Raw genomic sequence first — 15,517 nt, 5'->3', positions numbered from 1 at the left:
CCTGTTTAATACCATAAATAATAACAGGTTAATAGATGTTTACTCCAGTAATATATAATGAGTTTGGAAATTCTAGAGAATTGCTTAAATAATGCATTACACGTTCAATAAACCCATTAGACTAAAACGAAATCCAAATTTGCCGTTAAAATGAACACTGGATCTGTCCCATCAGCCACTGCGGCACCCTTTCTGTTTGTCCTGGTGATCATTATCACTGATAATGAATGAAAATCCCTAATATTAAGTTGTCACTAGAACAGGAATAGATGGGAAATAAACCCATTCGACAAAACTAGACTAAAACTAAAACAAGTCAGACGACTATAATATGACTAAAACAAAATAGAAATGTACCATTAAAATGAATACTGGATTTGTCCCATCAACCACTGCGGCAAAAGGACTTCTCCATGGAATTCAAGTGCACTAGGTTCCTAGTCTAGTAGCCAGAGGGGATCAAGTGAGTATATCTTTTTTATTTCAACCCCTAGGTCATGACAAGCACTTAACCCTTGCAGTGCAGGAGTAGCCCCACTGTAAGGGTTAATTCTGTCATTTTCTACTAGCATTTTCAGTAGGGCTGGTAATGATTAAAATTTTCCTGTTCGATTAATCACATTTTTTTAAAATCGATTAATCGACTAATTTCGATTAATTATAACGCACATACAGATCCAACTACTTTTAGGTAATAGGGCGCATTATGATATTAATATATTCTAATATTAATATAGATAACGTTCTGACCAAAAAAGTCAGAACCCAGTTAAAGGAGAACTTTGCGTGCTGTTTGTCAATATCCTTGGTCATACTCAGTTATATGGCCTCAAAATAAGCACACATGAAAACACCTGTGACTCTCACTGATTTACACTGTCAAGAAGTCATACTGCGTGGTTCACAAGTACGTTATAGTACATTGAAATGTATTATTATTATTATTATTACATAGTATTTATATAGCGCCAACAGTTTGCGCAGCGCTTTACAATATAAGGAAGACATTACAGTTACAAGACAAGATGGTAAGGAGGGCCCAGACTTCCCACCCTGTCTTTGAGGTTTCTGAGTGCACCAGAAGATAAAATGAGCAACACATTGACCTGGCTATTACCATTTGAACCCTGTTCATAAAATGATACAGCATGGAAAGTAAAAAACATCTGAATAACGCCCCGTTCACATATAGCGACATACCTTTTGCAGCGGATCCGCACGGCCGGGATAGCGCGACTTTCGGGGCGACGTTCCAGCGACGATCCAGCGACGGTAGCGCGACCTTCCCCGTCGGGCTCCATAGAAAAAAAGTAAAATCGCGCAAAATCCGCCGAAAAAAGGGTCCGGTAGAAGCGACTTGCGACCGCGACGAGCGACGCGCGACATGGAGTTAAGACAGCTCCATTGAATAACATTGGCCGGCGACTTCTCGCGATATCGCGCGGCAAAAATGCGCGATATCGCGGCGGAAATCGCGCGACAATTCGCTATGTGTGAACGTTGTTGAATTCACTTGCACAGTGGGAAGTTGACAAGAGCAGGTGGAAGAGAATTAAATGAAGCATGCAACTTTGTGATCTACCGCTTGGTATGAACCATGAGACTCACCGGCCCAAGTGATTCCGTCAGGTAACGAAGGGAAGGGGGAGGAGTCCTGTGACGTCACTGACATTGATGTCACCGGACTCCTCCCTCCTTCCCTTCGTTAGCCGTCACGGACAACGACGTCACCGGACTCCTCCCCCCTTTCCTTCGTTAGCCGACAGAGCCACCTGGGGAAGGGGGGAGGAGTCCGGTGACGTCGATGTCCGTGACGTCACCGGATCTCCGACGGATGACCCGGAAGCCGTCGGAGAGGTGAGTACCGATCAAAATAATTTTGATCGATCAAAAAAATTAACGATTAATCGTTAATTTCCGCAGCCCTAATTTTCAGGCATCCTCCTGAAAATGCTAGTTGTCTGGCGGCTGTCTTTACTAGCCTAGAACAAGCATGCAGCAAGTTCTGGTCAGGATTTTTTATCGCTCTTGTCATTTCAGGTCACCTACAGTAACAATATTTGAAGAATGTCACCAGCACACTGATTTCTTTACAGCACGTGAATAGTAATTTATTGATGTATGCCGTCTCTCATTTTACAAGCGCTTTCTGGGCTGCGCAGGGTCCCCTATATCAGGCTCAAAGATGTTCTTCTCTGAGCCTGATGCAGGGGGCCCTGTGCGGCCCCCGAAAGTGCTTGCAAAACAAGAGACGGCATACATCAATAAATTACTATTCACGTTCTGTAAAGAAATTGGTGTGCTGGTGACATTTTTCAAGTATCTATATGCTGGCGGCACCATCTGCAGTCACTACGAGCACCCACCTGCATATCTGCATGGGGAGCCCAGCAAGGAGTGCAGCAAGGAACTTCTTTACTGACAGTAACAAAGATTCAGCATGATAGCCAGAAAACGGCTAGTCTCAGACGTAGTTTAGCATATTCCCCTCATGAAACGTACCCTTTAATGGTCAAGTCCCAGTTTCAGACAACCCAACTCTCCCGGACGCTCCGGGAGTCTCCCGCTATTAGATAGCGGCTCCTGGCCGCCCGAGAGAGAAACACTTCCTCCCGCAAAGGTTTAATCTGCTCGATCGAATTTTTCTATCAGGTCCTCTTCTGGTGATTGAAAGCAGTAGGGGGCGGGTGCAATAGCTAGTTTGCTATTGGCTTTTGCAAAGTGAAATAGCCAATAGGAATCTAGCTATGCATTTGTATGCCTTTGTTTTTTATTCTGACTGACGGTCGGGCCGCGGCTCCCGATGTCAGAAAAAAAAAAACGATCACTGGGAAAGGTTTAATCTGCTCGATCGAGCAGATTAAACCTTTCCGGGAGGAAGTGTTTCTCTCCCGGGCGGCCGGGAGCCGCTATGCAACTGTCAGAATATTTTAAAAAAAGCCTGCAGATAGCAAAGAAGCTATTGCTTCCTGTGCTATCTGCCATCATTTGAGGGGGGTGCCCTCTCCCAGCCCCCCCTAACCCCCCCTCCACGGAAAATTAATTTAACATTAATTACTTGCTTGTTGTAATTAAATGGTTGGCTTGCACTGGAGGGCATTTTTAAACATCTTTGAACAGCTGGCGATGGCTGTTACATACAAGCATTCGGGCGACTATAGAGCCGCCCGATCGCTTGTACGGTGCTGGGGAATTGTGCCCCCTCCCACCTATCCCGGGCTTTGCTGTTCCTTGTGTTTGGCCTGGGACTGGCACAGTGGGTCTGTTTACATTGATCAGATGGACATCAGCTGATCTCCCTTCCGATCACTGAATGTGGAAGTGATGTGTATTACATCACTTCCACATTCAGACTATCATTTGTCCGGCTGATGTGGCCAGAGAAGAAGCTGGTGAAGCAGATCTCTGCTCCATCAGCTTCTTTGGGGTGTATAGGTGACATTAGTCACATATAAAAAATTTATAATAAAAAAATAAAACCCCCAGTGGTGAATAAATACCACCAAAAGAAAGCTCTATCTGTCCCCAAAAAAGGGTATAAAATTCATTTCAGTACAGCGCTGCATGACGGAATAAATGTCAGTCAAAGTACCGCAGCGCTGAATACTGAAAAATGGCTTGGATGGGAAGGGGGTTTAACACCGCGGATGTCAACTGGTTAAAGTCCCCCCCGCCCACACATACAAACGCAAACACGCGTTGAGTGCACCTACACACGAAATTGACATGTTACGTATCACAGTAAATGGTGTATGAGCAATAATTTTAGAGTTGTCAATCACTGTTCACACTAAATTGATGAGCGGTAAAAGCTTTTAAATCGTTGCCTATGGGCAATGTTGGGTATTGTAGTTTTTTTTGTGGTTACAGTGATTTTACATTCGAACATTTGTTTAGATTTCCATGGAGACTTTATTTCACAGCAGTTAGTGGAATCCATTGTTGTAATGATAGAATGGAGCAGCAGGACAGGGCCTGTTCTCTCATGGGTGAAATGAGTCACACGGGAGTTCCCGTTCTAGATAGAGCAATTATCTGCAATGTCACAGCTCTTTTCCCTTCCCACTACCAAGATGGCCGCTCCCGTCCCTGCGTCCTTCAGCGTCACTCCTCTCACTGCCAGTAATCAACATGGCTGCCTGCGTCCATTGAGCGAGCATCCCTCACCCCTCAGCCAATAGTCAACAGGGACGCAGCGGAGCTAGCCTGAGAGTCACCTGAGTGTTACGTCACTGCGTAGCTCCGCCCCGTAGCCGGCAGTAGGTTGGCATTCAGCGGGTGGAGGTGGAGTGAGAGCCGCTGACAGAGGGACATGGGGCAACATTCAACCCGGACCTACCGCAGCCATTGATCTGTCACCTCGAGCTCATCCCGTCCTTACACCATGGCGTCCCTTCTACTAAGAGGAGGCCTACCCCGAGGTCCTATCATCCGGGGGGACTGCCTGAGGGGTGAGTAACGGAACATTCTCCTTCTGTGTGTGCGCAGGCCGGTACTTCAGCCGGGGCAAGTCCCTTCATACAGGCCTGGGAGGGAGGCAACCTAACAGCCCTTCATACGAACCTGGGTGCGTATGACTACACTCCTTAATATAGGTATGGGGGTCACATTTACTGCCCTTCATACAGGCCTGGGGGTTGTCTACAGCCTTCCATACAGGCCTCGGGGGAAGGGGGGCATCTACTGCCCTTTATACAAGCCTGAGATGGGGAGCACATCATTTGCCTTTCATACAGGCCTGGAGGGCATCTGCAGCCCTTCTAACAGGCCTGAGGGGGTGGGGAGCACATCTGCAGCCCTTCGTACAGGCCTGGGGGGTATCTCCTGCCCTTCATACAGGGCTGAGGTGGGAAAAGCACCTTTAATGGCCTTCATACAGGCCGGGGGGTATCTCCGGTCCTAACAGCCGTGAGGGCACATCTGCAGCCCTGCATACGGTCCTGGGGGTGGGGCACGTTTACAACCTTTCGTAGAGGCCTGGGGGGAGCACGTTTACAACCTCTCGTAGAGGCCTGGGGGGAGCACGTTTACAACCTCTCGTAGAGGCCTGGGGGGAGCACGTTTGCTGCTACTACATTTTCATACCTTCATACTACTCTTTTGACAAGCCTGAGGCGAGGAGCACGTCTACCACCCTTCATAAAGACCTCAAGGAGCACATCTCCAGCCCTTAATACAGGTCTGGGAGAGGACGGGCATCTACAGTTCTTCATACAGGCCCTGGGGGGGGGGGTATTTCTTATTTCTTTCAGAACTAGCCCCCTTTATACAGTACAGGATTTTTAAAGCCCATTGTGATGCGCTATCACGCGATGAAACACGCTGCACAAGAATGCAACATCTCTTTTTTCAGCACATTGGTGTGAAGTGAAGCAATAGGACGCAGGGCAAATTGTCTGTGCTTTACAGTGCGGCCCATCGCAGCCCAACAGGTTTGGTGTGTACGAAACCCAATGTAAGGGCTTGTTCATACGATGTCTGGACCATATCTGGTCCGGATCTGGAGCAGATCTGCAGACGCAGGGCTATGTGTTTTTGACGCGTTCCAGTTTTTTTTCGGGTGGGAGTGGGACTGTCAGTATGTTAGCTGCAGTGCAGTGCGTTTTCGTTGCGTTTTTGACGTGTTCGTGCGTATCCGGACTGGACAAAATGTGACATGCAGTATTTTTTCTGTCCGGACCGGAACGGACTGCGCTCGTGAGAACTGTAGCCCATAAAACACAGAGGGATACATTGGGATGCATTTTGGGTACAGGAGGGCACGAATCTGGTCCGGCGTGAATCTGGACGTCGTGTGAACAAGCCCTAAACGCAGGCTACGGTATATCACAGAGTTTTCTCTGCTTACCACAGCAGACAGGACTCTATGATTGGTGGAGAAGCTGGTCACATGACTTTGACAGTTGGTGTGAGTGGGCTGTCTGGCTTCTTTTCTGCGGTTTATCGTTCATTTTGTTTGTGTTCTGTGGGCTTTGGATTTCCCAGAACAGAACACACTTGTAAAGCACAAAGCCATAAGCCGTGTGGTGTAAATACCTCATTTCTGATAGTTTGTATTTGCTTTGGAATTGTGGGGGGGCAGCAGTGATTAGAGAACAATGGGGGGGGCGGGGGGGTTTATGGTATAGGTAAAAGCTGACACCTTATTATGCTTGCCCTGTTTATGTTTTGGTTTGCATCTTGGGTGCAGAGTATATGTTTGCAATCATCATTTGGCCCTTTACACATAAATGTCATATTTTGTGGTTTTGTGCTGCACAAATATTCCTCGTTAGTGACTAAAGCTGGCCACACACGCGCACAATATTATTATTATTTTTTTTTTAATCTTGTTCAACCTGAGGGCTGCACAAAGAAAATCTTACAGGTTCCTCCATCCAGGCTGCATAGGGTGGATGGACTGATCTCTTGCTGGCCGCCGCCGTCAGAATACCAGAACAGTAACAGCAGCTGATTTTTCCATCTGGCTCCTTCAATTTTCTGATCGAGGGATGCCGGACGGAAGGGCGGCGACAGGGCCACCCACTGAGCGGATTGTGGCCAGTTCTTGATGATTCGTATAGTTAAGAAAGACATCAGCCGTGGCAGCCCCCATATTTCTCTGACAGGTTTCCTTATACTATCAGCTTGAACTCATTGGGAACACTGGCTCCTTGGGTTTGACCATATCTTCCATACACCCTTGGTGTCTATTCTATTATTAGTAATAATAATAATAATTCTATGATACAAGTATCTGAAATGTTGTATATCAATATTGTTTTCTGTCACATGACTGTGTCTTAGGGGCTGATATATAAAGATTCTGCCCAGCGTATATGCTCCTCAGCGCCATCCAGTTGCATTAGTTCTGTGCAAATGGCATAGCTAGGCGGAACTTTGCTATATCAACTTATTGATATATTAAAGTCCAAATGTTTTTAAGCTATTTTGAATGCTGATGAAATCACTTACAATGGATGCTGCTGCTTGGGGGTTAAAAGTTTGTTTCCTGAAGAATCAGCTGGTCCCCCTGAGCCCTGGGCCTGATATCCTGTTTTAGGATGACTCATTTCCCTTGCAGGGTCCTATGGAGCCACCCTTGTGTGTGCTAGTAAGCTGTGTGTCTCCAAAACAAACAGGCATACCAGGGTAGGAAACTTCCTCCCCCCTTCCTCCAAGCTAATAGATGGACAGCTGCTGGAATCTGCTCTCTTTCTGATCTTGCACTGGACAGAGAGTCCAGGGAAGCCGAGCTGAGAGAGTTGGAGCTGTTTGGAAACATGACTGTAAGTGCTTGGAAAGAAATTCTTTGCTGGGCGATGTGTGTTTGTTTCATCTATATTCATTATTGAAAAGGATTGAGTTTATTATGACTTTAGGCCGTCCATACATTGGTCACTTTACATGTATGTGCATAGTTCAGATTTGAGTTATCCACTCGGATGTGGAATGGCTGAGATTGCAGATGTGATCATCCTAGTAAGTGTGCAGCAGCCTTGGTTATTCCGTGTGCAGTATGGGAGGTTGGCATCCCATGTCTGTGAGATCCCTTGTGCAGTATGGGAGGTTGGCATCCCATGTCTGTCAGATTCCGTGTGCAGTATGGGAGGTTGGCATCCCATGTCTGTCAGATCCCTTGTGCAGTATGGGAGGTTGGCATCCCATGTCTGTCAGATCCCGTGTGCAGTATGGGAGGTTGGCATCCCATGTCTGTCAGATCCCGTGTGCAGTATGGGAGGTTGGCATCCCATGTCTGTCAGATCCCTTGTGCAGTATGGGAGGTTGGCATCGCATATCAGATTTCACCATCCTCTGTGCATTGCCCTAATGCCTATTAAAGGAGAACTATGAGATGAGTGATTTCCACTCCCCTCATAGTTCTAGCCGACCTGTGACAATGAGACTGTCACAGGTCGGCTCAGTAGATCGGGAGGTGAGGGAACACATACCGGCGTACGCTCGCCTCTCGATCCTGTCACGGCTCTCTGCCGTGACAGGGGAGGGGCTGGATTCCCCTCTCCCCGCTCCGATCTGCCAGCGCTGACTGGCGGAACGGACGGGGGAGGGGGCGGGTACAGCTGGCTCTGCCTCTAGATAGGCAGAGCCAGCTGTCACTCACGCAGCTGGGCGGATCCCGTCATCTACGTCGGGATCCGCTCCGGCTGTGGCGTCTCAGTATACTGCGAGCTGTAGCTCGCGGTATACTGAGCTTAGGGTAACGGGAGGACGCTAGTTTGTGTCCTCCCGTTACCTAAGGAGAACTATGGGGAAAAACACTGACCCCATAGTTCTCCTTTTAATGATTGGGCTTCCCAAAGAAGAGCGTGTTATGCAGCACATATTGTACTTGGGACTGTTTTCCTGATTAATAAGAATTAAAGAAAAAAGTTAACCCTTGCTGTTTGGCTATCCCCGCACTGCAAGAGTTAACTGCTCATTTTTCTCCAGGGGCCAGAATAAAGAAATGCTCACCTAAACTTTGGTCCTGCGGAGATGAGTGCTCACTTCTCCCCCCCTCTGCTTCAGCTGTGGAATGTGCCTCAGCGTTCTAACGTCTAATGCAAGCGAATGGACTGTATTAGACATGACATCAGCAAGGCTTAGACCACCAGAGCCTGGGGGGGCGAAGAGGCTGTGGGGATCGATCTAGCAGCCAGACAGGATCGAGGATCAGGTATGTATATTTCTTTTGTATGAGCTCCTAGAGAAAAACGAGCAGTTAACCCATGCAGTGCAGGGTTAGCCACACTGCAAGGGTTAAAGTTTACATTCCTGGAGTTCCACTTTGATTACACAAACTTGGAGCCTTTACAACTACTATAAGTAGAGATCCACTTTACGCGTGATTATAAATGAAAGCGCAACAGTTTCTGAATAAACATGCGACCTTACTATGCCAGACAACCAGATCGCTGTGATGTTACTATGAGTGTCCATAGCGGCATGGCTGTGTGTTTTCCATTACGGAACGAAAGATATTGTTACCATGATAAATGTCTATTGTAATTGTAATTGGCATGACCATTGTCTATTGAGAGAAGATACTTTGTTCTTAGTTAAAGGGTTTCATTTTGCATGCAGAGACCATGGAAGTCGTGAACCATTATGGGAGATGGCTGAAGCCCACAGGATGCGTTTAGTATTTCCACTTCCAGTTTGTAACTGAAAACTAGGCCTAAGGTTTGCCAGGCAAACCTTTTAACACCATCTTGCTTATGGGCACATTAAACTAAAGCATGCCTATGGGTACCTAGACACTAAACTCATTGTAATGTTCTTAACTAGGGATGCACCGATACTAGTATTGGTATCAGTGCCGATACCAATACACGACTTCTCGTACTCGCCCAAATGCTCCGATACCTTCCCCGATACTGGATCTCCTGGTCAGAGAGAGATCTCGTACCTTGTATCAGATTTGTCATTTCTATCATGGTCAGAGGGAGATTTCCTCTGGCTGGCAGTGCTTGGAGGGAACATGGAGCTGGCTTCCTGATTGGCCGGGAAGCCAGCTCCATGCTGATTGGCCAGGAAGCTGGCTTCCCAGCCAATCAGCATTGAGCCGGCCAAACTACATCTAGCTTCCAGGGCAATCAAGAAGCCGGGAAGTGTCATTGCGCGGGAAGCCCGGCCCCATGCTCGCAGAAGTACTGGTATCGGTAAGTACCGACAGATAAATATCGGTACTCGATACCGAAAAACCGGTATCGGTGCATTCCCTTTTATTAACTTTTACTTCTGTCTTGGATACCCCAGCAGTGAAATCACCCCGCGATCATTTCCTGACTTTATCTTGTCTTCTTGGGAGGTTGACATGTTTCTGCATCTCCTCTTACAATAGCCATAATAGAAATGACAAATCCAATACATGGTAGGAGTGGGACATGATGGTCACAAAAGATGTGCAGGCCTGAGAACTCATCAATTTTTACCAATAAAGTTCTGCCAATGCGCTGTCAGATCTACAGATGGTCCCTGTGTGTGTTGTGAAGTAGTCACCGCTCCAAGCTCACTCCTGTGATGGACTACAATCTCACGTTTAGTTTAGTGATTTGTAGTCCATCACAGGAGTGAGCTTGGAGCGGTGACTACTTTACAACACACACAGGGACCATGGGGAACAAAAGTAGCCCCCCTCCAGAAGGAAGGACAGTGTCAGCACCAATTCAGAGATGATTTGAGGATCTACAGCCGAGTGATGGACAACTTTATCAAAACTAAAGAAAAAATGGCTTCATACGTGCTTTGATATTGCTATGATTACAGTAGTACTACATCTGGGATTTTTTTATCCTGAGGTTTTAGGTCACTAATCGAACTTAATAATCGGCCAACTAATCGATTATGAAAATAATCGTTAGCTGCAGCCCTAGTCACCAAGAAGATAAGTCTCTAGTTTGCTATTGCAGGATATAACAATTGGTTGGGTATTACGATCAGGAAATTTGTGTCACAGAGGCAGGGTTATGTAATAATAAGCAGCCAGTAGTCTCATGAATGAGTGATTAGTTATCTTATCCCATTCAAGCCTTTGGAGGAGATTAGCTGATGAAACGTGACTTCAAGTGACACTAAGCTCAGGAAAATATTAATAAAATGTTAATAAAATGTATCTTATTTGTGTATCACTCGGCTGTAGATCCTCAAATCATCTCTGAATTGGTGCTGACACTGTCCTTCCATCTGGAGGGGGGCTACTTCTGTTCCCCATGGTCCCTGTGTGTTGTAGAGTAGTCACCACTTTAGATCCTAAAATTTTAGAATCTACTCCAATATAGTCTGGAGCCAGCAACAGTGTGGGTAAGAGCCAATGTATGTGCCCTTTCCCCAAGCAGTCTTATGCACACTTCTTTTAAGCCCCATACACTTTTGCAGTTTTATGGATGGTCCCTGTGTGTGTTGTAAAGTAGCCACTCCTCCAAGCTCGCTCCTGTGATGGACTACAATCTCAATACAAATCACTAAACTAAACGTGAGATTGTAGTTCATCATGGGAGTGTCTGTGAAGGTTCTCATTCATCCAGGTCATGCTATATCTGTAAAAAATAACTCAAGGCAACTGGACTTGCTGTATTTTTCTTGAAGATGTTTCACTGGACATCCAACCAGCTTTTCTGAATTGAGAAAGCTACTAGGATGTCCAGTGAAACGTCTTCAAGAAAAATACAGCAAGTCCAGTTGCCTTGAGTTATTTTTTACAGATATAGCATGACCTGGATGAATGAGAACCTTCACAGACACTCCCATGATGAACTACAATCTCACGTTTAGTTTAGCGATTTGTATTGAGATTGTAGTCCATCACAGGAGGGAGCTTGGAGCGGTGGCTACTTTACAACACAAACAGGGACCATGGGGAACAAAAGTAGTCACCCTCCAGAAGGAAGGACAGTGTCAGCACCAATTCAGAGATTTGAGGATCTACAGCTGAGCGATACACAAATAAGATACAGTATTGTTAGTTAGCCTGGTATACACGGTTAGAATTTTCGGTGGAAATAAATTATTTGTGAAATATTCATTCATTTTTTTTTGCATATACGCGGGTATATACGAGCACTATTTGCAATCCCCCAATGCATAATTCGTAATAGAAATGTCAATAAACTGTACGCGCATATATCCGTAGAAATACGCTGCCCGGACGCATCTCGGTTCCATTCTGTTTTTGCGCATTTTTACGCTGCACAAATATACGGCTCCATACGCAGCTATGTGTATGGAGCCATCTATTTGCATGTGCTGTATATTGTGAATGAGGACTTACAGTTAATGGGGTCAAATCGATTATCTTTTTCGGGGGCAGTGACAGAAAAAATCAAAGGAGCAGGATGGAAGAGTTTTCCCAAACTTATGAAAATCCTAATAGGGAATGTGGTTTACGTTTCAGAAACTCAGTTTATTCCAAAATGGAACGTTAAAATCAAATGAAATTTCGGATGACAGTTATCAGGTCCCTGATGACGTTATTGAATGTTCTAGCATAATTTTTCATATGAACCTACAAAATTCTAATAGTTTGTACTCGGCTTTAATGGCTGCATTGCAACTGATCTCCCATTTGTAAGATCTCCGGTTTGCTGGACCTCATAGAAATTAGTATGCAGACAAAGTGAACGCTTGTATAAGCTTCATTGCTGTGCTACTGGGAATCCCATGTGGAGCAATGACCTAGAAACTTGGACTCCCTTCTGGCATTCAATCTTAGGATCTAATCACACCTAACGAGTTGGTTACATTAAAACAAATATCCTGTTTGCTCTATTTTTTGTGCATATTTCAGCAAAATGTGTGTAACATATGATTTAAAGGTAGGGATGCACCGATACCCGTTTTTCAATATCGAGTATCAATATTTTTTTTTGATACTCGCCGATACCGGAAGTCCCATTAAGGAAGCCAGGCGGTGTGTAATGACTCACCACTCGGCTTACCGATTAGCTGGGAAGCCATCTTTGTGCACCTTCGTCACCAGGTGATGAGGGAGCATGGAGCCGGCTTTCTGGCCAATCCGTAAGCTGGGCACCGTGTAATGACTCGCTGCTCGGCTTCCTGATATCAGAAGCTCAGGTATTGGGCTAGGCATCGGAGAATTCAGACAAGTACTCGTCCAAATACTCGGCACAGATACCGATACCAGTATCGGTATCTGTGCATCCCTAGTTAAAAGTAACATAAAGTAAGTAATGGGCATGTAAAATGCACCTCAAATGTAGGTGTAAATAGAGCTTTTCATTTCCATAGCTTCCAATTATAACCTCAGAGTATTATTATTATTATTATTTTTATACAGGATTTATATAGCGCCAACAGTTTGTGCAGCGCTTTACAATATAAGGAAGACATTACAATCACAATACAATTCAAAACAAGATGGTCAGGAGGGCCCTGCCCGTGAGGGCTTACAATCTAAAAGGGAGGGGCAAGTGATACATGAGGTAGCTGCGCAGGGATGATAGTTTGAGAATGTGATGGTTCAGTGGTTAGGTTGAGGTGGGATAGGCTTCCCTGAAGAGATGAGTCTTTGGGGATCGCCTAAAGGCAGACAGAGTATGAGATAGACGGACAGGTTGGGGGAAAGAGTTCCAGAGGATGGGAGATACTCTAGAGAAGTCCTGGAGGCAAGTATGGGAGCAGTTGACAAGGGAGCTGGAAAACAGGAGGTCTTGGGAGGATATAATATACTGTGATATATGGACAGCGGACTTGTGATGTCACTCGATAGCCCTAGATCTATTGCGGTCTAACTTCTAACATCACAATAAAAAAAATCTTTTTATCGGCGTTGTTTGTGTGAAATGTATATAATAGAATTTAAAGTGTATCTAAACCCAAAAATGTAATATATTGTAGCCTACTGATTCTTGGCTGTATTAGTTTTCTTTTTTCAAGCTAAAAATATTTTCCCGAAGTACAGAAAATATCTGTTGGCCGTGCCATAGATGTCGGGTCCTTTTCACTTTGTCAGCTAAAACGACAGCGAGAACAGTGTTGCATTTCTTATGTAAACTACTAATCCCTTCAACTACCGTGTAATACAGACAAATACATTCAGAGATGTTTGAAGTCCAGTCTGTGAGCGGGAAGATAAGAAGCTTTTATTGTAGAAAGAGACTTTGAGACTGATTTATAAATCTTCTGCCAAGCCATGCGCAGGGTGAATGCTGTACGCATGGCGTTCCAGCAATTCGATGGAACCGAGGAGCATAGGAATTGCTTATTTCTGTGCCGGAGGTCATCATTGTAGAAAGTGAGGGGTACATACACGGTAATTCAGACACGTTTAGATGAATATAGCGGGGAGACATGGCGAATACATGTTTGGGAATATTCCTTCCTTCAAAAAAAAAAAAGGAAAAGGAAAGCTGGGGTTTTTCAGGTATCAATTGACAACTTCCAAAGCGGTGGGTTATAAAAATATATTTATTGGTATAGTTACATCAAACCAACCTAATTTGATAACTCCCTGGAAGCTCACTCCATTACTGTGCTGTCCCTTATGTGTGAATAACATGATTTGAATCACAGTACCAGATATACAAAACATGATTGAGTAGCAAAGATAACATGATCAAATATCATATGATTTCAAAACATGATTGGAAAAGGAATTGATTGAAATCGAACACATGATCAAGGATTTAACAATAAGGGTGGCTGACATTGGAGGAGCACAATTTGTCTCGACTTTTCGCGGTTGACGGCGCTTTTTCGAGAGGTGGAAGTTATCGATAAAATCGATGTGTGTGTGCGGACCCGTCCAGGCGCAGCACCTGAACCATGCCCTCCAGAGCAGACCAGAGGAAGAGAGGCTGAGACCATAAGTCCCACTATAGGCAGCAAAAGGTGAGGGGTATATTGTGTCAGAATAAGCCATTGGATGAATAAGGATCCTTGCCTGATAATTCCCCTTTGGTGAACCGAGGAGCATCCGTTGTCCTCTCACCTTCGAGCCCCCAGCGTGCCGTATGGCCGCCCAGCGTGCTGTACAGCACAGTAATGGAGTGAGCTTCCAGGGAGTTATCAAATAAGGTTGGTTTTATGTAATTACTCCGCTTTTAACAATTCTTTACCAATAAATATATTTTTATAACCCACCGCTTTGGAAGTTGTCAATTGATGCCTAAAAAACCCCAGCCTTTCTTTTTTTTGATACTTACCTCAGGGGTGTGGCACATACTGCCTTGGTCCAGGTCACATATTATCAATTTAATATTCCTTCCTTCACCTCCCTGTTTCATAGACTGTGGCTTCTGGAATGAGGAGTGATGGAGGGCCGGGCCACGATATGAGCCTGACAGAACTTCTGATCCTCTTCTATGCATGGCATTTGAGTTTTTGCTTTTGTGATGCTGCATTTGTGATTGTTTGTTCAATTCCTTTAGTGAGAAAACCTGCTGGAGTAATGACAGAAATCTGGCTTGGCTTTGTCAGGAGCCTGCTCATACAGGTTCTCACAAGCACCTTCTCTGGCGACCTTGGGTTAATGGCTTACCATCCAGCGTGCAAAGTACTATATAATGTATTACCGTTCTATATACAGCCAGAGCTAATTCTGAATGTTCCAGTATTTGTCAGCCTCCCAATGTCATCAGGCCTCATTGATAGAAGAAAGCGGTTGAAAGAAATTTGGGAGATGTCAATCTCCTGAATATGCTTTTGTCCTGGCGTATGTGATTTTTCCCATTACTTCAGTACTTTAAGTCACTTATGTAGAACAAGTATGAAGATCAAGAATTCTTTCTTCACTACCTGCATGATTTGTCTGGATTCTTGGCTAAGGAATGATTCAGAGACAGCCAGGTAGTCAGCTTTTTCAGGAGATCAGAAACAACACCTAACCAAACCCCAATATCACCCCATAGAAGAACCTCATAGAAAACCTCCCTGTGTAACCAAACTCTAATACCACCCCATAGAAGAACCTCATAGAAAACCTCCCTGTGTAACCAAACCCTAATATCATCCCATAGAAGACCCCCCTGTGTAACCACCCTCTAATACCACACCATAGAAGAACATCATAGAAAACCTA

At 45.1% G+C, this 15,517-nt stretch overlaps 1 protein-coding gene across 1 annotated transcript in view; it reads left to right on the top strand.

The window, feature by feature from the left end:
* Positions 1-4,241: 4,241 nt before the first annotated feature.
* Positions 4,242-15,517, top strand: part of LETM1 (leucine zipper and EF-hand containing transmembrane protein 1) — a 40,526-nt gene continuing 29,250 nt past the window's right edge. Inside the window, exon 1 of the mRNA XM_018558724.1 lies at positions 4,242-4,451. Within this exon, the coding sequence (XP_018414226.1) occupies positions 4,385-4,451 (67 nt within the window). The 5' untranslated portion in view covers positions 4,242-4,384. The remainder of the gene's footprint in view (positions 4,452-15,517) is intronic.

This window comes from Nanorana parkeri, unplaced genomic scaffold (assembly GCF_000935625.1).
Source record: "Nanorana parkeri isolate BGI_ZX_2015 unplaced genomic scaffold, ASM93562v1 scaffold354, whole genome shotgun sequence".
Lineage (NCBI taxonomy): Eukaryota > Metazoa > Chordata > Amphibia > Anura > Dicroglossidae > Nanorana > Nanorana parkeri.
The sequence above is the reverse complement of the archived record's forward strand: the minus strand, read 5'-3'. Positions and strand labels throughout refer to the sequence as shown.